Consider the following 25723-nt stretch of genomic DNA (forward strand, 5'->3'; position numbering starts at 1 on the left):
ATAAGCAGTTATTGTATTTTAACAGATTTTTCTTTATATGACTGTCATAGTAAGTTCAATAGCTTGGCCTTCTATGTAAAGTAACATCATAACTTCACAATAAGAGAAAGCAAAACGTATAAAATCAGTTATAGTCATAGTAAAGCCCCTGCCACAGTTCACAGATTAGCATCATCCATCCAAATCCATACAGATATACTGGCATATTGGCTATAAAAATGAATGTGTGTATACAAACTATCTGCAGCACTTTGTTGAGTAATATTTATATATTTGTGGAAAACAAGGGAGGCATATAAGTAAAAAACACTTACCATGAGAACGCCAAATGACCACCAGTCTGCGCTTTGTGTGTGTCCTTTCCGATTGACAACTTCGGGAGCCATATATTCTATTGTTCCACAAAATGAATAAGCTCTGTTTTCATGGTCAATAGCTTCTTTGCTCAATCCAAAATCTTTTTTTTTTTTTAGAAATGAAATAATATTTTGATTATTTCTGTTGACTTGGTATTGATCCATGCATCAAATATAACGCTGTTCAAGTTGCTTCCTACCTGTGACTTTGATATGACCTTCTTCATCTAGAAGAATGCTGAAATTAAAAAAAGAAAAGGTTCAGATAAACAATTATTACTTATAGGCTATGTAAACCTTGGAAAACGTTTTTGTTTTTTTTAAATAAAATAATGTATCACGGAGTTTGATGCAAGTTTTTAATAGTTTTTTTATTATTTTTTTTTTACTTTTTGAGATACAACTGATTTGTATTCTGTATACAGAGCAGCTGTATCTTGCACTGAAACCCCTTTCCATCAGCTCAGCAGGACTGAGGGCTTCGTTTCAGCGGGTCCTGCATGTCTCTGACACAGGATCCACCTGTTATTGATCACATCTAAGTTATGAATTTAGAAGTGATCGATAACAGCTGGATCCCAAAATATTCCCAGTTCAAGTTTAATAAATTCATAACTTAACTGGTCCAAATCGTTAACTGTTACAAAACGGCAAAATTTCAGCATTATACTCTAAATTCACAAATCTTTGATCTCTTTTTCAGTGTGTATACGTAAAGCAGGGAGGCATACATATACCAGGGTAGGCTCCATAGCATAGCCCAAAATAAGGCCCTCAGCCGTTCACGCTTCATCCCATCACAACTTAAAGGAACAGTGTCACCCAAAAATTTATTTTCATGTCAGTTTTATGTTAGTGTTTTATTAAAACGTTTTTATTTATTTGTGTGTTTGTGTGTTACTTTTTTTATTTTTTCACTTTTTCTTCCCTATGGGGGCTGCCATTTTTTTTTCCATTTCTGTATGTGTCAATTAACGACACATACAGACATGGAATACGGCAGCCACAGTCCCATAGGGACTGCGAACGGGGCCCGTCCCATCCACTTCTGTGTACGCCGTCTGTGTGGGAACAGCGCATGCTCCCACACAGTCCAATTTGAAATGCGCGCCGTCCGGCGCCATTTTCCTGTGGACCGGAAGTCGCGGCCGGACAGTAAGATTACTACTTCCGGTCGCGGCTTCCGGACTTGTGCACTTGGACCAGCGGCAGCAGACGGAGCGGACGGGCCGGAGGGAGCCGCGGCGGCAGGAGCAGGTAAGAGATTTCTATGTATGTTCGTGTTTGTGTGTGTTTACTACTGTATGTAAACCTACTACACTGTGTGTTAGCTCAAAAAATGGCGACACACAGTGTAGGAGGTTAGACCGTTCAATCCCCTCGTTTATCCCGGCACTAGCCAGGATAAAGGAGGGGGGATTCTCAGAGCTCACTATAGCGAGTGATTTTTTCCCAATTTTGCAGCAAAAAGCAATGTGGTTGCTTTACCACATGCAATGCTGCAATTTTAGGAATAGCTCCATCTAGTGACCAGCACTGGGAAATATTATAAGTTAGAATCTAATTTATAATATTTCCTGACTCGTGAAAAAAATAAAAAAAATTTGAACAATGTTTAATCACCTACACACTAAATGTTTAACTAAAACAAAAAATACATGTTTTGCTGGCAACACATTCCCTTTAACATCTAAGTACAGGAGGGCTCAGAACTTGTTATCTCCTTTCCATCACTTCTTATCGCCGTCCCACCACTTTGTCACCCGACGAACCTAGAGTACCATTGAAACGCATGTCGAGGAGTAGGGGTTTTGTCTGTTCCTTGAACACTAGCACATTGTGTCTAGGGGTAAGATCCCCATTCACATGTTGCTCTGTAGGATCATTTGATTTGTTGTGATCAATACATTTTAAATTTTTAGGTAATTTTACTGGTACAGTGACAGGAGCATATATACATTGGATATAAAAAGTCTACACACCCGTTAAAATGCCAGTTTTTGTAATGTTACAAAATCAGTACAAGATGAATATTTTCAGAACTTTTTCCACCTTTATTGTGATCAATAATCTGCACAATTCCATTGAAAAACAAACTGAAATAATTTATAGGGGAGAAAAAATAATGTGGTTGCATAAGTGTGAACACCCTCTTATAATTGGGGATGTGGTTGTGTTCAGAATTAGCCAATCACATTTAAACTCATGTTAAATAGTAGTCAGTACACAGCTGCCATTGCTTAATTTGATTCTGAATAACCCCATGTAAAGTTCAGTTGTTCTATTAGGATTTTTCTGACATTTTCTTTGTTGCATGTGAGAGCAAAATCAGTCAGGATAAGGGTACCAAAGAATTTCCAAGGCATTAGATATACCATGGAACACAGTGAAGTCGGTCATCAAAAAGTGGATTACAATTGGCACAACAGTGACATTACCAAGAACTGGACATCCCTCAAAACTTGATGAAAAGACAAGACGAAAATTGGTCCGGGAGGCTAACAAGAGGCCTACAGCAACATTAAAGGAGCTGCAGAACTTTCTGGCAGGTACTGGTTGTGTAGTGCATATGACAACAATCTTCCGTATTCTTCATATGTCTGGGCTGTGGGGTAGGGTGCCGGAAGCCTTTTCTAACAAAGAAAAACATCCAAGCCCGGCTATGTTTTGCAAAGACCTGCCAAAAGCATGTGGGAAAATTGTCTGATGAGACCAAGGTTGAACTTTTTGGCCATAAATCCAAAAGGTATGTTTGGCACAAAGCCAACACTGCACCTCACCAAAAGAACACCATACTCACAGTGAAGCATGTTAGAGGCAGCTTTATGTTTTGGGGCTGTTTTTCTGAAGCTGGAACTGGGGCTTTAGTCAAGGTGAAGGGAATTATGAACAGTTCAAAATATCAGTCAATATTGGCACAAGACCTGCAGGCCTCTGCTAAAAAGCTGAAGATGAAGAGGAATTTCACGTTTCAGCATGACAAAGACACAAAGCATACCTCCAAATCAACGAAAGAATGGCTTCACCAGAAGATGATCAAAGTTTTGGAATACTGAATCCCATTGAAAATCTGTGGGGTGACCTGAAGAGGGCTGTACACAGGAGATGCCCTCGTAATCTGACAGATTTGGAGCGCTTTTGCAAGGCAGACTGGGCAACAAGTGCCAAGTCAACATGTGCCATGCTGATAGACTTCTACCAAAAAAGACTGAATGCTATCATAAAGGCAAAGGGTAATTCAACAAAATATTAGTTTAAGTGTGCATATTTATGCAACCACATTACTTTTGTTTTTTATTTTTATTTTTCCACCCTAAAAGATTTCAGTTTATTTTTAAAACAGTGGAAACCCCCCAAAAGTGACACCATTTTGGAAACTACACCCCTCAAGGAATTTTTCAAGGGGTATAGTTAGCATTTTTAGCCCACAGGTTTTTTGCTAAATTTATTGGAACAGGTCTGTGAAAATGAAAATCTACTTTTTTTCTGAAAAAACATACGATGTTTTAGTTTTTACAAGGAATAAAGGAGAAAAAGCACCCCAACATTTGTAAAGCAATGTCTCCCGATTACAGAAATACCCCGTATGTAGTAATAAACTGCTGTTTGGACCCACGGCAGGGCTCAGAAGGGAAAGAGGGCCATTTGGATTTTGGAGCGCAGATTTAGCTGGAATGGTTTTCGGTGCCATGTCGTGTTTGCAAAGCCCTGGAGGGACCATAACAGTGGAAACTCCCCAAAAGTGACACCATTTTGGAAACTACACCTCTCAAGGAATTTTCTAGGGGTATAGTTAGCATTTTGACCCAACACGGTTTTTGCTGAATTTATGGGAATTATGCCGTGAAATTGAAAATCTCAATTTTTTCTAATAAGATGTAGTTTTAACTCAGATTTTTTCATTTTTACAACAGATAAAGGAGAAAAAACACCCCAATATTTGTAAAGCAAACTCTTCCGAGCACAGCAATACCCCATATGTGGCAATAAACTGCTGTTTGGACACATGGCGGAAGTTAGAAAGGACGGAGCGCCATTTGACTTTTGGAGCTCAAGTTTTGTTGGAATGGTTTGCGGCCCCATGTCACATTTGCAAAGCCACTGAGGGGCCAAAATAGTGCAAACCCGGCAAAAGTGACCCCATTTGGGAAACTATACCCCTCGTGGAATTTATCTAGCGGTATAGTGAGAATTTTGACCCCACAGTTTTTTTGCTGAATTATTGGGAGTATGCAGTGAAAATGAAAATCTACATTATTTCCACTAAAATGTTGAATTGTTTTTATTTTCACAAGGAATAAAGGAGAAAAAGCGCCCTAACAATTGTAAAGCAATTTCTCCCGAGTACGGCAATACACCATATGTGGTTATAAACTGCTGCTTGGATACACCGCAGGGCTCAGAATGGCAGGAGTGCTACTTGGCATGTAGATTTTGGTTGATTGTTTCTTGGGTGCCATGTCGCATTTGCAGAGCCCCTGAGGTACCCGTACAGTAGAAACCCCTGATAAGTGACTCCATCTTTACCCCTCAGGGTAATCATCTAGGGGTGTACTGAGCATTTTGATCACAGGTGTTTCATAGATTGTATTAGAAGGAGGCAGTGAAAATGAAAAAAAAAATTTCACCAAAAAATATGTAGTTTTGCACCAAATTTTTTCCCACAAGGGGTAATAGAAGAAAAAACAACACATAATTTGTTACCCAATTTCTCCCGAGTACGGCAATACCCCATGTGTGGCCCTAAACTGCTGTTTGGGCACATGGCAGAGCACAAAATGGAAGGAGTGCCATGTGGCTTTTAGAGCACAGATTTTGCTGGACTGGTGTACGGGCGCCATGTCGCATTTGCAGAGCTCCCTTAGGTACCAGAGTAGAGTGTAAAACCATAAGAAGTGACCCCATTTTGTAAACTACACCCCTCAAGGCATTTATCATTTGCCTGGACATATGACAGGGCTTAGGAGTGAAAGGCGCATGTGAGACCTATTTTGGTGATTTTCGCAGCATTAGCCCACAATGGCAGAGCTCTGGGGTCAAATAATAAAACAAACCCCCAAGTAGTGACCCCATTTTGGAAACTGCACCCCTCAAGGCATTTTGACCACACAGGTTTTTTTTTTCTATTAGAAATGAATGCTCAGTGGATGGTGCAAAGTGAAAATTGCAAATTTCCACAGGTATGTGCCATTTTAGTGCACAATATTTTGTGCCTAGTTTGTGCCACTGAAGACAAATACATCAAACTGTTAAGCGGGTTCTCTCGGGTATGGCGATGCCATATATGTGGACGTAGGACGTACACTGCTGCTTGGGCACGCTGCAGGGCTCAGAAGGGAGGGAGCGCCATTTGGCTTTTGGAGCGTTGATTTTGCTCGCTAGTTGTTTTGTTTGGGGTTTTGCTGGTATTTCAGTTATGATGTGGGGGCATATGTAAGCTGTGCGGAGTACATCAGGGTATAATAAGAGGGTATAATAATTGGGTAAATAAATAATTATCCACAGATGTGTGGCCGGTGTCGCACTGATAAATGGCGCCAGATCTTATCTGCTTTTGGACACAGCACATTTTGCATCGCCATATACTGAGAGCCAAAACGTCTTTATTTTTTCTCCACTGGAGCTGGGTGAGGGCTTATTTGTTGCGGGACAATCTGTAGATTTCATTGGTACCATTTTGGGGTACATGCGATTTTTTGATCACTTTGTATTTCATTTTTTTGGCAAGCAAGGTGACCAAAAACCTGCAATTCTGATGTTTTTTATTATTATTTTTTTTTACGGCGTTCGCCATGCGCTATGAATGACAATTTTATGTTATTATGCGGGTCGGTACGATTACAGCGATACCATATGTATATTGTTTTTCTTATGCTTTGCAGCGTCTGCACGATAAAATCACTTTTGTTTCAAATAATTTATTTTTTGTGTCACCATATTCTGAGAGCCATAACTTTTTTATTTTTCCGTCAAAAAAGCTGTGGGAGGGCTTGTTTTTTGCGGGACGGGCTGCGGTTTTTAATGGTATAATTTTGGGGTACATGCAACTTTTATGATCCCTTTTTTTATTCTGTTTTGCGTGGGGTAGTGACTAACAAACAGCGATTCTGGAATAGTTTTTTATTTAATTTTTTTACGGTGTTCACCGTAAGGGTAAAATAGCGTGATATTTTTATAGTTTGGGTCGTTACGGACGCGGAGATACCACATATGTGTACTTTTTTTATGTTTTTGGGTTTTTCCTATAGTAAAAGACTTATTATAGGAAAAAAGGCTGTTGTAGTGTTTTTTAACATGAAACTTATTTTTTTTTACTTTTTTTACAACATTTTTATTAACTTGTTTTAACTTTTTTTTTGTCCCACTAGGGAACTTGAAGACATGAAGCCCTGATCGCTATTCTAATACACTGCACTACCTACATAGTGTAGTGTATTAGAGCTGTCAGCTATTCACTGACAGCAAGCCTATTAGGCTTCCGTACTAGAAAGCGATTGTTAGGCTATGCTTGCCATAGCAACCATCGGAACACCCGCGGGTGCCGATGGTTGTCATTAGCAACCATAGGGTACGATCTAATCACTTAGATGCAGCGATAGCTGCATCTAAGGGGTTAATCGGCCGGATCGGAGCCTAGCTCCGGTCCTGGCCGTTAGGGCACGATGTCAGCTGTTACAAACAGTGGTTGCCGACAGGCTACAAGACACTTCGATGCATCGTTCGCGTTGAACGATGCATCGAAGGAGTTAATCGGCCGGATCGGAGCCTAGCTCCGGTACTGGCCAATGCAGAGGGGCGTCAGACAGCTGATTACTGGCGGTGATAGCGCTGGCTCAGCTTCTGAGCCATCACATACACACGTCATGGAGCTGTGATTGGTCAGTCTGCTTTGACTGACCAATCAAAGCGATCGCCGGCAGGAGACCGCTGTGAATGGTCCCCTGCCGTCTTACTGTGCCAATCAACTGTCATAAACAGTTGACGGCAGAGTTCTGTCACCTTGTCCTTTGACAGGGTGACAGTTTTTAGCCAGGACGCACCGGTACGTCCCAGTGCCTTAAAGCATTTCAATGCAGGACGTACCGGTGCGTCCTGGTGCGGTAAGGGGTTAAAGTGCGTTTGTCAACAGAATGTCCGTATTAAACTAGTAACAGGGTATTGTAGAGGAGACTAACCAGTTTCTAAAATGTATTTTCAATTTCTGCTTACTGCCTCCTTTGTAAAGAAATCCGTTTTATTAACTTAATGCTAATGAGCGTTTAGGTGCAACGAGGGCGTCACTGTTGCTCCTAAATGCTCTTACGTCGCATCTCAGTTCAACCCCACTCCCTCCCTTCTTACATTGAATGACAGGGGCCAGGCAGCATTATCGATGCGTTCATGCCTGGCCCGGTACTATCTGTATCGCACGCGCAGCCCTGCTCTTTACCCGGCGCATGCGCAGTACAAACTTTCTGCTCTCCAATCTAATCGGCCCTACAGCACATGTATAGAGCACGGATGCGTGCGCGTTACAGGCAGTATGGGGCCAGGCATGAGTGCGCCGATTACACTGCCTGACCCTCGTCAATCAATGTAAGGGAGGGAGGGAGGGGAGTTGAACTGGGGAGCGACATAAGAGCATTTAGGAGCAACGGTGACGCCCTCGTTGCACCTAAATGCTCATTAGCATATAATTTATAAAACTGATTTCTCTGCAAAGAAAGCAGTAAGCAGAAATTGAAATAAAACGTTAAAAACAGGTTAGTCTCCTCTACATTACACTAACTAGTTTAATATGGACATTCTGGTGACAGACTCCCTTTAAATTAATAAAACAGGATGGCAGTGAAGAAAATCTACAAAGCTATAGGAAAAAAAAAAGATGTAAAAAACAGATAAAAGCGGCAACGCTAGAGACAGAGAAACTCATTGCAAAAGAGAGCAAAATGAACCCTAACATGTTCCTAAACTATATCAATAATAAAAAGGTTCAAAATGAAAGTGTGGGCTGTTTAAAAGGTAATGTGGAAGAGGAGGAAGAGAACTTATTGAACACATATTTCTCTGCAGTATTCACAAAGGAAAATTAAATGTCGGGTGAAATGCAGAGGGATAAAGTAGATTTGCCATTGAATGTCACCAGTTTAATCCAGGAGGAAGTGCAAAACTCCCTTAAAAATATTAAAATATTTAAATCACAGGCTCATTGGATCATTGGCAAGTGAGTATTCCATTCCTTACTGTGGGTGGCTTTTAATTCAGGGGCACAGTGTGGGGCATTTTTAATTAAGGGGCTACAGAGTTGGGTGTTAGGAAACGTGTGTTCCTTTAAGATCGGCTTGAATACTGGTCTAGCTTCTGGGCGGTTCTGGTTTTACTTTGAGCCTATCGCTCTTCTCTGTCTTTCTTCCTATTAGAGGTACGGGTGGAGTATTTATACTTGGCTTCCTCCACTTGTTCTTTGCTTGTGATTTAATTGACTATAGGTGTTTTGATCAAGCTTCTGACAATACCCTATACCTCTGACTTCTGGACTTCTTGCAAACTGACCATGGCTTGTCTCTGGATAACACCTTGTTTACTGATTTGTAATATCTGTATTGCAGTTGGCTCTGGCGAAAGCCATAGAGTAGCCTTAGACTCTGTTGATCAGAGTTGTGACGGATTTGAGGTTGAAGATTAATTTGCATGCTCACACCCGGCAGTACCCTGCAGCCTTTTTTAGAGAATCGCTCACATAGCAATTCCATAACACTGGGCTGTTTTAATTCAGAGAGAATAGTGTAGGGCACTTTAAAATCAGAGGCACTGTGTGGGCCACTTTTATATCTGGGGCACAATGTAGGTCACTTAATTCAGGGAGCACATTGTAGGGAACTTTTAATTCAGGGGGCACAGTGTGGGTAGCTTTTAATTCAGGGGCAAAGTGTTGGCCAATTTTTATTCAGGGGCATATTGTGCGGCATATTTTTTATTCAGGGGAACATTGTAGGGCATATTTTTTTTATTCAGGGGGCATATTTTGGGTCATTTTGTATTCAGGGACACAGAGTTGGGCAAATTTGTATTCAGGGGCACAGTGTGAGGACTATTTTTATTCAGGGGCGCAGTATGGGGTATATTTTTTTCAGGGGGCACAATGTGAGATATTTTTATTCAGGGGCACTATTTGTGACATTATTATTTTCAGGTTTACAGTGTGAGGATTTGCAGCAAAAGTGAGGAGCAGAAGACATTTGGGCAGTAAATTCTGCCGAGAGGTAGTCTCCAGACCATATGGAAAGAAGAAGAAAGAGGATGACACCAGTCAGAGAAGACGTTACCTGTGAGTCACTCAATGTAAATATTTATTCTGCCTCTGACTGCGTCTGATCATTGCTATAGTCACCCATACGGTCTACAGCGTGATGATGGATGTTAGTGATGGGGGCGCTTAATCTGACTTTTGCTATGGAGCCCTGTGATTTCTATGTACGACCCTACATATAAGCGGCGGCGTAGCTAGAGGCTCATGGGCCCCGATGCAAAAATTCTTACTGGGCCCCCCCCCCCCGCAAACTTCTCATGGCCGACGGTCCGCAGCTTTCAGCTGCATCGCTGGGTCTCCTAAGTGACCCAACAATGCAGCACTAGCAACCGGGGGCGTCACTATGGCTGGGTTCACACACCCTATTTACGGACGTAATTCGGGCGTTTTAGCATTGAATTACGTCCGAAAATGCGGCTCAAAAGCGTTGGCAAACATCTGCCCATTCATTTGAATGGGTCTTACGATGTTCTGTGCCGACGGTCATTTTTTTTTATGCGCCGCTGTCAAAAGGCGGCGCGTAAAAAAGACGCCCGCGTCAAAGAAGTGCCTGTCACTTCTTCAGACGTAAATGGAGCCGTTTTCCATGGACTCCATAGAAAAACAGCTCCAATTACGTCCGTAATGGACGCAGCAAAAGACGCCTGCACATGCCATTACGGCTGAAATTACGGTGCTGTTTTCTCCTGAAAACAGCACCGTAATTTCAGCCGTAAACTGCCGTGTGAACATACCCTCAGGGCTTAAAATGTCAGGGAAATAGCCCCAATACATGTGTGTCCGCCCCAAAAAAAGTGTGTATATGAAACAGCATAGCATATCTATAGCACTACGACCCTATAAACTATGGATAGGATTAGATACAGTGGCTCAGCAGACAGTATCACACATGATAGGATTAGATACAGTGGCTGAGCAGACAGTATCACACATGATAGGATTAGATACAGTGGCTGAGCAGACAGTATCACACATGATAGGATTAGATACAGTGGCTGAGCAGACAGTATCACACATGATAGGATTAGATACAGTGGCCCAGCAGACAGTATCACACATGATAGGATTAGATACAGTGGCTCAGCAGACAGTACCACACATGATAGGATTAGATACAGGGGCTCAGATGGCAGTATCACACATGATAGGATTAGATACAGTGGCTCAGCAGACAGTATCACACATGATCGGATTAGATATAGGGCCCAGCAGACAGTATCACACATGATTGGATTAGATACACAGCTCAGCAGACAGTATCACACATGATTGGATTAGATATAGGGCCCAGCAGACAGTATCACACATGATCGGATTAGATACAGGGCCCAGCTCGCTGACATTGCGGCTCCAGCGCTGGACCCAGGATAGGTAAGAATAATAATTTTGCTTCTTTATGTGTTACAGATTATTTTTGTGTGTTTGTGTTTTTTTTACAGGTTCGGTTGTTGGACTTCGGATTCGAGGACTTCAATGACGGCGTTTTTTTTATTCTCAATAAAATGGTTAATGAGGGTTGTGTTTTTTTATTTCAATGAAATATTTTTTCTATGTGCTTGTATCTTTTTAAACTTTATTATCACCGCATTAGTAATGGCCGCTGGCTGATTGACAACCTCCATTACTAAGGCGGGGCTTAATGTTAGCCGGTGCAGAGGCTACACTAACCCCCATTATTACCCCGGTACCCACTGCCACCAGGAGCACTGGGAAGAGCCAGGTACGAACCAGTACCCGACCATCTGTAGTGACGGGCAGGCAACGGGGTGGCCGCAGGCTGGTAGTATTAGGTTGGGAAAGGCCAAAAACAGTGGCCCTTCCCACCATTGTAATGCTGCCTGCTGCTACTGTGTTGCATCTGGCTGGTTATGAAAATTGGGGGGGACCCCACATCGTTCTTTCCAATTATTTTTTTATTTTTATTTTTTTTAAATGACGTGTGGTCCCCCCCATTTTTCATAACCAGCCAGATACAATAAAGCAGCAGCAGCCTAGCATCACCAGGGTGGGAAGGGCCACTGTTTTTGGCCTTTCCCCTCCTGATGATACCAGCCTGCGGCCACCCCAGTGGCCGACCATCACTACAGATGGTCAAGTACTGGATCGTACCCGGCTCTTCCCAGCACCCCTGGTGGCGGTGGGTATCGGGGTAATAAAGGGGGTTAGTGTAGCCTCTGCATCGGCTAACACTAAGCCCCGCCTTAGCAATGGATGCTGTCAATCAGCCGGCGGCCATTACTAAGGTGGTAGTAATATAGTTTAAAAAAAAACACAAAGACATAGAAAAAATATTTTATTGAAATAAAAAAAAAACACAGAACCCTCATTAACCATTTTATTGATAATAAAAAAAAAAGCTGTCATCAAAGTAGTCCTGGAAACCGCCGTAGTCCAACGACCGAACCTGTAAGAAAACACACAAAAAATGATTAGTAACACGTGTGTTAGGCTTAGATACAGGGCCCATGTGTGATACTGTCTGTGGGACCCTGTATCGAAGCCTACCACAACGTAGGCTTAGATGCAGGGTCCAGCAGACAGTAATCTTATACAGTATAAGATTACTGTGTGCTGGGGCCCTGAGTCTAAACCGACAGTGTGGTAGGCTTAGATACAGGGTCCCACAGACAGGATCACACATGGGCCATGTATCTAAGCCTACCATGTGATTGTCTTAGATACAGGGCCCAGCAAACAGGATCACACAATCTGTGATCCTGTCTCATGGGCCCTCTAAGCCTGCTACATCGTAGGCTTAAAGGGGTTGTCGAGTCCCTAAACATTGATGGCCTTTCCTCAGGATAGGCCATGAATAGCTGATGTGTCTGGGTCCGACTTCCGGAACTTTCCTGGTTCCGGATCGCAGCGGAGGTCCTGACGTCACAGCGCTATGCGCCGCGCACAACATCGAGAGGACAGAACTTCTGCCGTGGCTGAAGAGGAAGGTAAGATTAGTTGTCCTGACTGGCGGGGTCCGACTCCCGGGACCCGCCAATCAGCTGTTTTGAAGGGGCCGCAGCACTCGTACGAGAGCTGCTTCCCCTTCATTTCACTACTCGCTCACACTGTGAATCGCCGACACCGATTCACAGTGTGACCGGAATGAAGGGGAGCAGCTCTCGTACGAGTGCTGCGGCCCCTTCAAAACAGCTGATTGGCGGGTCCCGGGAGTCGGACCCCGCCAGTCAGGGAAACTAATCTTACCTTCCTCTTCAGCCGCAGCAGAAGTTCTGTCCTCTCGATGTTGTGCGCGGTACATAGCGCTGTGACGTCAGGACCTCCGCTGCGATCCGGAACCAGGAAGGTAAGGTCAGTCTGTTACTATAGTAACAGGGGCCCGCGGCCCGAGTTACTATAGTAACTTTTTATTGATGTGGTGCGGGGGGCTGTGGGCCCCCCTGGCTTCGGGGCCCGGTCGCAATTGCGACCCCTATAGCTACGCCAGTGTAGATATGAGATAGATAGATAGATAGATAGATAGATAGATAGATAGATAGATAGATATGAGATAGATAGATATGAGATAGATAGATAGATAGATAGGTCTGTTATGCTTAACTGTCAGCCCTGAGGTGTGACTGCTCAGCATGACAGACATACTTACACACAGTGAAGGGGTTAAGAGCTGGATTACTAGTTGCTACTTACATGCGCTGTGGGGTCAGAGAGCAGCTCGTACTGCAGGGGAGCAGCAGACACGCACACCATCTTCTTGCTGTAGCCATTCCTTTCCCTCTGAACAGGTCACGAGGAAGAGGGAAACAGAAAGAAGTGAGCCGATTGGGTGGACAGTACAGTGGGCGGGCCTGGGTCTCGTAAGATGAGTGGATTCATCTATCATTCATTTTCCACCCTCTTGTTACCCCTCCACGCAATGACTCTCTGACAGCTGAGCTGCCACCAATTACTGGGTCTCTTTTGTACCACAGCAGGGACCCAGCAATGTAGAGCAATAATTGCAGCGCTAGTGTCGTGAGGGGGGCCTGCGGGCCCCCCTAGCTATGGGGCCCGGTCGCAGTTGCGACCGCTGCGACCCCTATAGCTACGCCACTGCATATAAGCATAGGTTTATGGGGGATCAGGCTTGTCAAACTAATCTGATCAGCTTTTTTGTGAAGGTAAGTTCTAGATTAGACCTAGGTGAGGTATTGGATGTGATATATCTTGATTTTTCAAAAAGCATTTAATACTGTGCCACATAAAAGTTTGGTACATAAAACAAGAATGCTGGGTAAAATGTGTGTATGTAACTAGTGGAGTACCACAAAGGTCAGTATTGGGCCCTATTCTCTTTAAAATATTTATTAATGACCTTGTAGAGGTATTGCACAGTGAAAAGTCAATTTTTTAAGTTGATACTAAACTGTGTAAAGTAACTAACACAAAGGCAGACAGTATTATGTTACAATTGGATCTGGATAAGTTGGGGGCTTGGTCAGAGAAGTGGCAAATTAAATTGAACACTGATAATTTTTTGGGTTTGCACTTGAGAAGTGAAAATGCATGTTACCATTACATACTTAATGGGAAAAGACTGGGTAAAACTGATATGGAAAATGACTTAGTTGAGGACTTAATTTTAGTTGACAGTAAACTTAACTGTAGCAACCAGTGTCAGCTGCTGCAAAGGCAAACGAAAACATAGGGTGCATAAAAAGTGGCATAGATACACATAACTGGAACATAGTTCTACCACTTTATAAATCACTAGTCAGACCACACATGGAATAATGGGGCAGATTTACTAATGTCATTGGGTCTAGACCTTATCTACAAATGCCCCAAAATTTGCCGCCTTTTCAGCGCATAATATTGCAACAAGTTTTAGACCTATTTATCAATCGAATTGCAAAAAAACAAACAAAAAAAAACAACAAGAGATGCTGACACCTCACTAGACTCTTTTAACACCTTCCCGACCGCCCACTGTCTTTTGATGTCAGACGGTGCGGTTGCTTAGTCTACAGAGACGTCTTTTGGCGTCGCTGTAGATTAGGCTGATGAGCGCTCGTGTGAGCGCTCATCCTCTAAGCAGGAGCTGTTACTAACAGCTCCTGATCTTAGAGCAGCCTCCTGAACACAGCTGGGGTCGGCACACATTCGGACCCCAGCTGTTTAACCCTTTGATTACCGCGGTCCGTGACTGCGGCAAGATCAAAGGGAATTCCCCTCTTTGATCGCATCACCGGGATTCCAGTGATGCGATCAAACACCGGGGAATCCCTCTGCAGTCAGCCCTGGGGACCTACAAAGGACCCCAGGGCTGTCTGTTCCATGTGCCTGCTGTTCGGGCACACTATGTGCTGCCCGATCAGCAGCCTGTGTCATAGTGACACAGTGTAATGTATTAGCGTACAGAAGTATGCTAATACATTACAAGTAAAAAATAAAGTTATCCCCTGATGGGATAAAAAAAAAAAAAAAAGTAACAAAACAAATAAATAAATAAAAAAAGTCACAAAAAGAGTCTTTATTTTGCATTAAATACATTTTATTGCCCCTACACTAAATAAAAACAAAAAACCTATGCATATTAGGTATCTACACGACCGTAATAACCTGAAGAATTAATCTAATGGGTTATTTAGCGTGAAACGTGAACGGGATAAAAAATAAACACAAAAAACGATTCCGAGAATCGCTTTTTCCTATATTCACGGCGTAAAAAAATTTTTTTTTACCCCCAAACTGTGGGAAAAAAAAAAAACATTTCTCTCGCATAAAACAAGGCCTCATACAGCCACGTCAATGAAAAAATAAAAACGTTATGGCTGCTGAAACGCAGAGAGGCAAAAACAGAAAAATTTAGCTGGTCACAGGCCCGGTCATTAAGGGGTTAAAAGTGGTTTCATAAAAGGGGCTTGGCGTTAAATGCGCCAACATGCGCCAAAATTGTGCCAAACTTGAACAAAGCCAACCAAGCCATGGTAAAAGGAAAAGAAAAGTGTCTAACATGTCTAGCAAGAAGCGCCAAATTTATCATACAGCGTGCACCGCTATGTTAAATTTGATGTGTGCATTCTGACTTCCTGGTCTAAGTTTACACTGTCTAAGTCTTAAAGGAACAGTGTCATCACAATTTTTTTTTTAATATGTTAAAGATGTTAGTGCTTTATTAAAAACGTTTATATTTATTTGTGTGTTTGTGTTTTACTTTTTCTTATTTTTACACTTTTTCTTCTCTATGGGGGCTGCCATTTTTTTTTCCATTTCTGTATGTGTCGATTAACGACACATACAGACATGGAATACGGCAGCCACAGTCCCATAGGGACTGCGAACGGGTCCCGTCACATCCACTTCTGTGTACGCCGTCTGTGTGGGAACTGCACATGCGCCGCTCCCACACAGTCCAATTTGAAATGCGCGCCGTCCGGCGCCATTTTCCTGTGGACCGGAAGTCGCGGCCGGACAGTAAGATTACTACTTCCGGTCGCGGCTTCCGGACTTGTGCACTTGGACCAGCGGCAGCAGACGGAGCGGACGGGCCGGAGGGAGCCGCGGCGGCAGGAGCAGGTAAGAGATTTCTATGTATGTTCGTGTTTGTGTGTGTTTACTACTGTATGTAAACCTACTACACTGTGTGTTAGCTCAAAAAATGGCGACACACAGTGTAGGAGGTTAGACCGTTCAAACCCCTCGTTTATCCCGGCACTAGCTAGGATAAAGGAGGGGGGGATTCTCAGAGCTCACTAGAGCGAGTGCTTTTTTCCCAATTTTGCAGCAAAAAGCAATGTGGTTGCTTTACCACATGCAATGCTGCAATTTTGGGAATAGCTCCATCTAGTGACCAGCAATGGGAAATATTCTAAATTAGAATCTAATTTATAATATTTCCTGACTCGTGAAAAAAAAAAACAAATTTGAACAATGTTTAATCACCTACACACTAAATGTTTAATTAAAAAAAAAAAAACATGTTTTGCTGGCAACACATTCCCTTTAAACTTATAGGCACCAGTGCACAAGAAAGACATAGTAGAGCTTTAGCGGGTTCAAAGGCGGGCAACCAAAGTAATTAATGGATTTGGTTGACTACAGTACCCAGATAGATGATCAAAATGAGTGTTATTTAGTTTAGAAGAAGGATAGCTGACTGGTGACCTAATAATTATGCATAAGTATACTGAATCAAAGATCAGTATAGATATATCTCTCATGATGTATTTATACCCAGAATAGTAACTATAATAAGGGGGCATCATCTACACCTAGGTTAAAGAATATTTCTACAAAAACATAGTAGAAAATTCATTACTGTTAAAGCAGTTATACTATGAAACTCTCTGCCAGAGGAAGTTGTTATGGTGAATTCACTGAAAGAGTTCACAAGGGGCCTGGATGTCTTTCTTGAGTGTAAAAATATTACAGTTATGTTTACTAGATTACTGTAGATGTGTCGTTGATCCAGGGATTTATTCTGATTGCTATAGTCAAGAAGGATTTATTTTTTTCCTAAGATAAGGAAAATTGGCTTTTTGCCTTCCTCTGGATCAACATAAAAGGATAATAGGCTTTAGGGGATGTTCACACTGAGTATTTTGCCGAGTTTTTTGACGCGGAAACCGCGTCGCAAAACTCGGCAAAAATGGCCCGAGAACGCCTCCCATTGATTTAAAAAAAGAAGCGACCTGTCCTATCTTCGGGCGCTTCCGCCTCTGACCTCCCATTGACTTCAATGGGAGGCAGAGAAAGCGTATTTCGCGCTGTTTTATGCCCGCGGCGCTCAATGGCCGCGGGCGAAAAACGGCGCGAAAATCGCAGCGAAAATCGGCGTGCAGGGAGAGGAAAATCTGCCTCAAAGTTCCAAACTGAATTTTGAGGCAGATATTCCTCCCCCACAATACTCTGTGTGAACATAGCCTAACTGTCATTTTTCAGCCTCACATAATATGTTACTTACTGCATTTATTTACTACCAGGGTTTCCTGGAGCTAAGTAGTTGCTTGGAACTTGGATAGGGGTTCCCCAAAAGACAACAGTTACAAGAGTTGTCACTTCTACATCAGGGATAACAAACTCAGCCTGCTCATACAGGATATACTCACGAAAAGGTTCTACAGCTAGAACAATAGGGTTAATAAAAAATCAATTTCATCCAGCTCGTACGACTCAACATGGGAAAATGGTGTCCAGGTGCAATGTTCAAACATTTTCTGCAATTCTTGCTGTAAAAGTGATAGCTCTTGCAACTGCTGTCTTTTGGACAACCCCTAACCAGGTTCCAAGCAACTCAAAGGATCCATGGACCCCTGGCAGTGCATGTAGGCATTGAGTGATGCATAATAGGTATTTTACATAGTAACATAGAATGTGAGGCTGAAAAATGACAGCAATTCCACAAGAACGCATATCAGAGAAAGCAGGTCATGAAAATAAAAGCAGTCAAAGCGATGCAATAATCAGCCAACAACAGTCAGCTACCTCTCAACATGCTGAGATAAATATCTAAAAAAAAAGTTTGAAATGCATATTCCTTTTAAATCCCTGAATAATGTGATAAAACAATTAATACAATGGATTTGTTTATCTACGGTCTATCATGAAGCATACAGTATATTCTTCTTTACAATATCTAGGTATCACATCGTGCTAGAAGCACCAGAAAAATCTATGCACACAAAGTAGTTCAGCCTTTAGAAAAATCAGTATTGTAAAGGGTAGCATAGGAATTATCCTGTACCGTGCAATTCAACTAGCCACATTGACAGCACAGTACGAGGAATTCTTTAGAATAAAAAAAAATAAACATAACACAAATTGAGTAACATGAAAAGACACACTATCTATCCAAGTTTTGTCTATACACTACAAATGTTCAAAGTCATTTCCATTGTTGACACGGCAGATGTCTAGGCGGTAGTCCAGTTCTGTCCAGACGTATGCCAGCAAGTCCTCGCATATGGACTCCACTGTTTCAGTGATAAGTTGTCTCAGGTCATTCAGATCCTGTGGCTAGGGGGCAGTTACACTGAGTCCTTGATGTAGCCCCACAGAAAGAAGTCACAGAGTGTTAGATCTAGTGATTGTGTTGGCCAGCGCAACATTGGTGAATCTTTGTTTCCGGTGCGGCCGATCCGTTCCAGTAGAGTTTCATTCAGGTATCGGCGAACATCCAAATGGTAATGTGGAGGTGCACCATCTACATTTGGCAGCTCTTCTTCCATCTGTGGCATAAGCTGTTCCTTTAACATGTCCAGGTAGGAGTGGCCAGTGACAATATCCTCGTCAAAAAAGAAGGGACCGCAGACTTTGCACCTGCTCATTTTACACAACACATTTACTTTGCGCGAGTCCCTCATGTGCTCAATAAGGACACATGATTTTTCTGAGCCCCAAACTCTAACGTTGTGGCGATTGACCTTCCCACTGAGGTGAAAGGTAGCCTCATCGCTAAACACCAGCCTGTCAGAGAATTCATCCTCTTCCAATCGGCCCTGCAAGTCAATGCAAAAGTCATGGCGTTTCGATTTGCTATCTGGTTTCAGCTCCTGAAGAAGATGTAATCTGTATGGCTTACAACGCAGACGTTTTCATAAGATACGCACTTGTAATTCCATACTAGTCAACTCGTCGACTTTCTAGGACTACTCTCGTACATGGCTTGAATCCTGTTCACTATCTCTACCGAAGTCTTTGGGTGGCCCGAACTTTTCCCATGACATAAACACCCAGTGGTTTTGAATTGCTCACCCAACGAGAAATGCAGTTACTATGCAGAGCACATTTACCAAATTTATTCTGAATGTTTCGCTGTTCTGTCAGAACAGACCCCGTTCTTGCAAATTCCAGCACTCAAAACGTTTTTTCTAAGTCTGACAGTAGTGTTCCTCACTTGAATTGCTTTTCATCATATCTCCAGTTATGTCAACCTCCAGGGTCATTTATAGAGATGAGTAGAACATAAAATTTTTGCGATACCAATGTTTTTGTGAATCCAGCCATTATTATGTACATTTTATTGGGTTTAAGGGGCATTTCTCACTATCCACTTTTAAAGTAGATCGATTTTTCATTCCATAAAAGTGCAATTGCTTTTTCTAATTAAAGATTAATGGAGTTTTTCATGTTTTCATGACTGCCATAGCATTGTGACTGCTCAATGGACAGAACTTCCTTTTCTGCAGCAGCTGCCCATAGTAGCGGAAACACCAAGATTGTAAGTATATTTAAAAGATTTTTTCTTTTTCTTCATCCAGCATATTTTTGGAAAGCTGCATACTGTATGTGCTAATATAACAAAAAAGCCAACAGTCACCTGTTTCATGTCCCTCAAGCACCATTGGTCCCTTGATCCCCTGGCGGTCTGAATTTAGCGTACGGCAGCAATGATGTGTCATACTGGCATATGATTACTTGTCATTTAATTTGTAATTTTTTTCTTCAAGATAAACACGGCTCTTTTATTTATATAGCATAGTGGGAATTTTATTTTTTTCTGGTCAAAATACCTCTTTAAGGTGTTTTAGTTCAAGCTACAATAAATACTGAATATGAAAAAAATGAAAGCTGCATAGTAAATGGTTGCTTCAGAGAAAAAGAGCAGTTTTTCCGTTAAAAGTTTTTTTTATAAACAAGGCTCTTATTTCAGGATTTGTCTTACTGGTGATTTCTGTGAATGTAAAACTATATTTTCTTTATTTGCATCCTTGTTTTTTTTATTGTGCACCTGAATGGTAGCATAATATAAATAACCCCTGATTCATGTAGCCTAGCTGTGTACTATGTGCTCCACCCAGGCGATGGGGAGACCCGCAGCCTTTTCAAATTTCTGGAAATAAGACAGCAAGTGGGATGTAAGGGGTAAAAGGTAAAAGAACAATAGATCAGAATAGAGACACAGGGTGCTTATGGGAGGACGGGAGGTGCCGTGTGGAATAATATTGTCTGCCAAAAATGAGGTCTAGTGGCCAGTATGTAAGCCAAAAGAAGAGTGTGTGGAGTTGCTAAGGAAACGATCTATCAACTGCTAAATCTGAGAAAAAAGACTGTAGAGCACGCGGGGGAGATAACTTCAATATAGAAGCAACCAAACATATAAATAGACACCACAGTATTCAGACAAATATATAATGGATATAAGTGTCTCCCAAGCAAGGTGCCCGCATACTGTTCCTGCACATGGGCCCTCTTTTGCCTATGTCTGCCGCTGTTCCTCTTTATCACTTGGGAGGTGACACAGGTGTACACTGCTTCATATTGTGAGATAGGGGTGTTAATGGGACCCACATGCATAGCACCTGTGTTGGAGTAGGTATTAAACTAGCCAAACATTAGGAATTTTTGATATGGCTGTTTCCTGGACAACTTGCCATTCATGGTTGGTCTGTGAAGGATGTCATTCTGGATGGCAATGCCATAAGTTAAAATGATGAATCACTGATCAATCTCTGCCTTGATCTGTGGTCTGGACTGGGCTTCTATTGATCTGTTTTTTTGGCGTTAGTGACTTAGCTAAACTGCATCCGACAACAAATGAAAAAAATCTGGCATGGCAAATCAACTTTTTCACAGATATCCGCCTTCGGTTGGTGTCTATAACGCTCATTTGTGTCACCTAAAGCCACTGACAGCTGGCAGAAAATGGTCTATATCATCCTTTTTAGTTGTCCAAAATCTCTAGTGTATGGTGAGATTTATGCATCTATGGTTCCCAATGTGTGGGTTATTTCACATTTCGGTAGCCACTGAAGCGTACCATAAGGCTGGATTCACACGAGCATGCTCGGTCCGTAAAGAACGGAACGTATTGCGGCCGCAAGTCCCGAACCGAACACACTGCAGGGAGCCGGGCTCCCAGCATCATAGTTATGTACGACGCTAGCAGTCCCTGCCTCTCCGTAGAACTACTGTCCCGTAGTGTAATCATGTTTTCAGTATGGGACAGTAGTTCCACGGAAAGGCAGGGACTCCTAACGTCGTACATAACTATGATGCTAGGAGCCCGGCTCCCTGCAGTGTGTTCGGTCCGGGACTTGCGGCCGAAATACCTTCTGTCCTTTACGGACCGAACACGCTCGTGTGAATCTAGCCTAATTGTCATAACTTAATGCAAAGAAAATAACTCCAAATATAATGGCTAGTAGAAAATATATACATGCAGAGAAAAAAAAGTGGAACACATTATAGAAATTCAAGCAAAATTCTACTATTTCAATTATTATTTTTTTAAATATCAATAAAACGTTGAGTAACTTTGCAATAAATCAGTTTCACTGCTTCACTATGGGCCCGTACACCATTACATTGGCTTTCGGAAAAAAGTAGATCAGAAACCATGCGGCTCAGTGCTCACCCGAGCGCTTCTGTAGCTTCGTTTCAGCGATCGGTGGGGGTCTCAGTGCTCGGATCCACCACCAATCAAAACTTCTGACATGTCACTATGACATGTCGGAAAATTGTTGAAAGTTTAGTTACCCTTTAATGTTGTGTTCTCCATTCATATACATAAATGCTATTAATACTAGTTCAAAATTCTGCTGTTTTGTCCAGACAGTGGTTTATCCCCACCGCACTGTCAGATTTGTTGTCTCTCACCCGACTTGCTTGCAAGTCTTTAAGTAAAGAAAATAATTACAAAGCTCCTCAATACTTTATGTAGACTTAGAATAGTATATAAAATGATATATTCTCCTTAAATATATTGGGCCTCATTTAAAAAAATCGACTAATATAAAGTTACATATATAGTTATTGTTGATTAGTTCATTAGGTTGAAAAAAGACACAGGTCCCTCAAGTTCAACCTATATTCCTACCGTGTTGATTCAGAAGAAGGTAATAACCCTTGAGACTGATGGTGATTTCCCCATTATAATAAAAATAAAAATGTGGGACTCCAATTATGCCAATCAGAATAAATCCCTGGATCAATGTCCCATCTGCAGAAATGTAGTATATTTAACTTGTGATATTGTATCTCTCAAGAGAGGTATTCAAACCAATCTAGAACTTGTTCAGTAATTCAACCATCACAATTTCTTGTTGCAGAAATTTCCATAGTCCCACTACTCTTACTGTAAAGAATCCCGGTCTATGATGATGGTTAAACCTTATTCCTCTAGGCGTAGTGGATGCTCCTAGTCACGGCTACAGGCCTAAGTATAAAAAGATCTTTAGAAAGATCTCTGTACTGTCTATTCATATATTTGTACATTGTAATTAAATCATCCCAAATTTGTTCTATGGCCTTGTTGCCGATAGTAACCAATCGCAGTTCAGATTTAATTTTTCCAGTGCAGCTACAGAACTTAAAGCGTCCCTCTGGTCCCGGGACAACATTTTGAATATGAAGGTGAATATGGAGTAATATTACCTGGTGCCTTCCCATTGTGCCGCACTGCTTTGGATCCGCCATTTTAGGGCCCCTTCTGTGTTGTCACAAAATGGCTGCAGCCGTCCTTGACTTCCATGTAGTATACCCCTTCTATCCCGGGGGATCCACCCCACATATGGTCTGACATTGAATAATGGCGGGTGTCTTCTACCTAGCAGATATGATTAATCCCCTTACTCTTGATCTGCACCCATTTTCCTATTTTCAACAGCACCATTCCTTACCATCCTCTGTGATTTTTGATTATCTCCAAATTAGGCATTATATGCTGCATGCATTTAGGTCTACTGGGCTCACTAAACCCACAAGTTTTGAAAGGCTCTGTCATCACAACACATCTACTAGAGGTCTCATTTCTGCTATTTACACTTTACTGATCTCCCCGGATAACACTGCCCCACCTGCACATAAATACATAACCAAATGGGAGACCATACTAGGCAGACCCACCACCACTGCTCTGTGGCAGATTATATGTCTAAAGCTGCCAAAACATCCATTTGCACGACATATAAAGAAAACCAATATAAAATCCTTAGGCTTTGGTACCATACCCCTGCCCTCTTACACAGTTTTAATCCGAGCATCCCCTCTACTTGCTAGAGATGACAGAGATAAGAGGGCACCCTTGTACATATTTCGTCGAATTGCCACCGGGTGAGGCCATTTTAGTTTGATGCCAGGGACTTGGTAGCTACAATATTACAACAGGATATTCCCTTGGACCCCCTGCATTATTCGCTCAATGTCCCTGCCAGGTTAGTAGGAAAACGTTCAGCCAGGCTATTGCAACATTTCCTTACGTCCAGTGGTGTAACTACAGGGGTCGCAGCGGTCGCAATTGTGACTGGGCCCCTGAAGCAAGGGGGGCCCGTGCCCCCCGCAACACATCAATAAAAAGTTACTATAGTAGATGGGGCCTATGTAATAAACGACACGAGCCCCTGTTACTATAGTAACTGACAGTACTTTCCCTCCTCGTTCCAGAGCGCAGCGGAAGTCCTGATGTCACAACGCTTTGCGCAGCGCATGACGTCACGACGCTGTGCGCCACGCACAACATCCCGACCCTGGATGGAGTCAGGACCTCCGCTGTGGACGAAGAGCAGGGTAAGTTTAACATCACTGTCTGCTAGAGCCGATAGGTTGTGGTCCGACTCCCGGGACCCCTGCCAATCAGCTGTTTTGAAGGTGCCGCAGCACTCGTACGAGCTCTACTTCCCCTTCTTTCCGGTCACTTGCTCAGACTGTGAATCGTCAACATGGACGTGTTGGTGATTCACAGTGTGAACAAGAAAGGGAAATTAAGGGGCTCGTACGACATCTGCACCCTATTCAAAACAGCTGATTTTCGGGGGTCCCGGTAGTTGGTCCCCGATCCATCAGCTATTGATGGCCTATCCTAAGGATAGGCCATCAATGTTTAGGGACTGGACAACCCCTGTAAGCCTACCATGTGGTAGGCTTAGATACAGGGCCCATGAGACAGGATCACACATAGTGTGATCCTGTCTGCTGGGCCCTGTATCGAAGCCAACCACATGGTAGGCTTCAATACATGGCCCATGTGTAATCCTGTGAGATGAGCCCTGTATCTAAGCCTACCACACGGTAGGCTTAGATACAGGGCCCCAGCAGACAGTAATCTTCTACTAGATTACTGTCTGCTGGACCCTGTATCTAAGCCTAACTTTTTGTTAGGCTTAGATACAGGGTCCAACAAACAGTATCACATATGCACATGGGCCCTGTATCTAAGCCTACCACATTTGTTACTAATGTGTTTTTTTTGTGTTTGTACTTCGGATTCGAGGACTACTTTGATGACAGCTTTTTTTATTATCAACAAAATGGTTAATTAGGATTGTGTGGGGTGTTTTTATTTCAAGAAAATATTTTTTCTATGTCTTTGTATTTTTTTACACTTTATTTCTACCGCCTTAGTCATGGCCGCTAGTTGATTGACAGCATCCATTACTAAGGCGGGGCTTAATGTTAGCCAGTGCAGGGGCTAACGCTAACTCCCATTATTACCATGGTACTCACGGCCCCCAGGGGTGCCGGGAAGAGCCGGTTACATTTAAGAATCCGACCATCTGTAGTGATGGTCGTGGAAACTGGGACGGCCGCAAGCTGGTATTATTAAGCTGGGAAAGGGCAGAAACCGTGGACCCTTCCCACCCTGAAAATGCTAGCCTGCTGTGATGTTGTATCTGGCTGGTCATGAACAAAAATTAATAATTGGAAAGAACGATGTGAGGTTCCCCATTTTCATAACCAGCCAGATACAACACAGAATCAGCAGCCGAGATTTACCAGGGTAGGAAAAGCCACTGTTTTTGGGCTTTCCCAGCCTAATAATACCAGCCTGTGGCTGCCCCAGTACCCAACCATCACTACAGATGGTCGGGTACTGGAGCGTATCTGGCTCTTCCCCGTAACCCTGGTGGCGAGGGGTACTGGGGTAATAATGGGGGTTCGTTTTAGCCTCTGCATCGGCTAACACTAAGCCTTGCCTTAGTAATGGATGCTGTCAATCAGCCAGCAGCCATTACTAAGGCGGTAGTAATAAAGTTTGAAAAAATACAAGGACATAGAAAAAATATTTTATTGAAATAAAAACCACCACACAACCCTCGTTAACCATTTTATTGGAAATTAAAAAAACGCCGTCATCAAAGTAGTCCTCGAATCCGAAATAGTCCAACAACCAAACATGTAAAAAAACACAAACACAAAAATA

At 42.5% G+C, this 25723-nt stretch overlaps 1 protein-coding gene across 3 annotated transcripts in view; it reads right to left on the reverse strand.

Annotated features, from left to right (window-relative positions):
• The window catches only part of LOC142761124 (ribosomal protein S6 kinase alpha-2), a 372393-nt gene that overhangs the window by 161268 nt on the left and 185402 nt on the right, over positions 1-25723 (reverse strand). For all 3 annotated transcript variants that reach the window (XM_075864316.1, XM_075864315.1, XM_075864314.1), the window contains 2 exons: positions 557-594; positions 315-457 (listed from right to left, as the gene is read on the reverse strand). In XM_075864316.1, the coding sequence (XP_075720431.1) occupies positions 315-457; positions 557-594 (181 nt within the window). The remainder of the gene's footprint in view (positions 1-314; positions 458-556; positions 595-25723) is intronic.

Source organism: Rhinoderma darwinii, chromosome 4 (assembly GCF_050947455.1).
Source record: "Rhinoderma darwinii isolate aRhiDar2 chromosome 4, aRhiDar2.hap1, whole genome shotgun sequence".
Lineage (NCBI taxonomy): Eukaryota > Metazoa > Chordata > Amphibia > Anura > Rhinodermatidae > Rhinoderma > Rhinoderma darwinii.